Below are 1,570 nucleotides of genomic sequence, written 5' to 3'. Positions count from 1 at the left end.
CAGCGGCTGGGATTCAAGCCAGGAGGAGGTTGACTCCCACTTCACACCCAGCTCCGACCCCCCACATGCTTGGACAGGCTGGCCCAGAGTCCCAGATCCCCACACCCCTTCCTCCCCCTCCCCCAGGAGATCCTGCTCCACATTGGCACTGACATCAGAGTGGAGCTGCTTCCCTCACCATGCAGCTTCATCCCAGCCGGCCTTCACCACAGCCCCTGCAGGACACACAGGGCCGCTCCGGCCTCCCTTCCATGTTATCTCAGCTCGGCAGGAGAGTGGGGCCCCAAGGCAGGGAGCTGGCACGCAAGGCCCTACCCCAGCCTGTGGACCCAGGCTCCGCCCCTCATGCTCTGCCTTATGTGGGCCCTGGCCCCACCCCACCCTGTGGGCCCAGACTCTGCCCCTCGTGGCACAGGCTGGCAGGGCCGGTACTTTGGGAAATGTCCATGTCAATCAGCATGAGTGGGGACGTCACAAGCTGCAGTGATGGCAGTGCCCGGCAACCTCACGCCACCAACAGCAGCTGCTCCAGGTCCCCCTGCTGGGGGCCTCAGGCTGCACCACCTGCCCTCACCACAGCCAAGAGCAAAGCCCCAGTGGGATCAGGCCCTGGGGCACTGCCCCAGCTGCCTCGCTGGCTGCTGCTCCGGCTCCAGCCCGTTGGGCAGTGCAGGCTGCTCCAGCCCCGCGGCAGGCAGGAGAGCCGCTTAGCCTGCGGGGGGCTGGGGCAGATGCAGCTGGATGGGGCTGGTGCTGCCTGGGCCCAGCAGGTGGCGCTCTGCAGGCTCCGACACATGGAGGGTGGGTCGGGCGCCGTGGGCCCTTACAGGGGAAGGAGCTGGAAGAAGCCAGTCACCAGGCAGAAGGAGATGGCAAGGTGCACTGTGTCCTGGGCCCGGGCAGCCGAGGTCCACGAGCGGTAGCTGTACACGCTGCTGCCCGTCCTGTTGCCTTCCTGGAACTCAGAGCCGTCATCTGGACCAAGCTCTCCGGAGATCCTCATCCTCCTGTGGGCCGCTCCCGCCGCCACGCCTGCCGCCGCACCCGCCGCCGCCGCTGCCGCCACCCGCAGCCCCGCTCCCGAGGAGCCATAGCGAGGGGCAGCCTTGGCCCGGCTGCGGGCCATGCCCCGGCCACGGGCCGCCCCCCGCGCTCCGCCCCGCCCACCCTTGCAGGTGACGCTGTCGCAGAAGAAGGCAGCCAGCAGGAGGAGCGTCCAGCAGGTGGCGGTGCGTCTCTTCATCCCGGTGCTACCCCCCGCACCTGGAACGAGAGGGACCAAGAGGCACGTCAGTGCCAGGCTCAGGGCAGGGGTGTCGGCGCAAGCGGTGCCGTCCCCCAGGGCTAGGAGGGCCAGGCGCGGTGCCAGCGTTCAGATTGGGCTGCAGGGAACCCACGCCCCTGCCTCGGCCCCTGACCGGAGCTGGGTGCTAATGGCAGAGCCCCGCGTCCGCTGGCGTGGCCAGGCCAAATCTGAGCGGAGCTGTGCCCCTGTGCGCCAGATTTCAATGCCAATCAAATTTGGAGTGGCCAGGCGGGTAACCCAGGGCCCTGCCTTAGCAACAATCTG

The 1,570-nt window shown here is 68.3% G+C and overlaps 1 protein-coding gene across 1 annotated transcript; it reads right to left on the bottom strand.

Moving 5' to 3' along the window:
• Positions 1–823: 823 nt before the first annotated feature.
• LOC113406899 (shadow of prion protein-like) lies at positions 824–1,243 on the bottom strand. Its single transcript, XM_026653760.1, has one exon. The coding sequence runs from the start codon at positions 1,241–1,243 to the stop codon at positions 824–826; it is 420 nt and encodes a 139-aa protein (XP_026509545.1).
• Positions 1,244–1,570: the final 327 nt, after the last annotated feature.

The sequence above is a fragment of the Terrapene carolina genome, unplaced genomic scaffold, assembly GCF_002925995.2.
Source record: "Terrapene carolina triunguis isolate 2854851 unplaced genomic scaffold, T_m_triunguis-2.0 Scaffold148, whole genome shotgun sequence".
NCBI lineage: Eukaryota > Metazoa > Chordata > Testudines > Emydidae > Terrapene > Terrapene triunguis.
The sequence above is the reverse complement of the archived record's forward strand: the minus strand, read 5'-3'. Positions and strand labels throughout refer to the sequence as shown.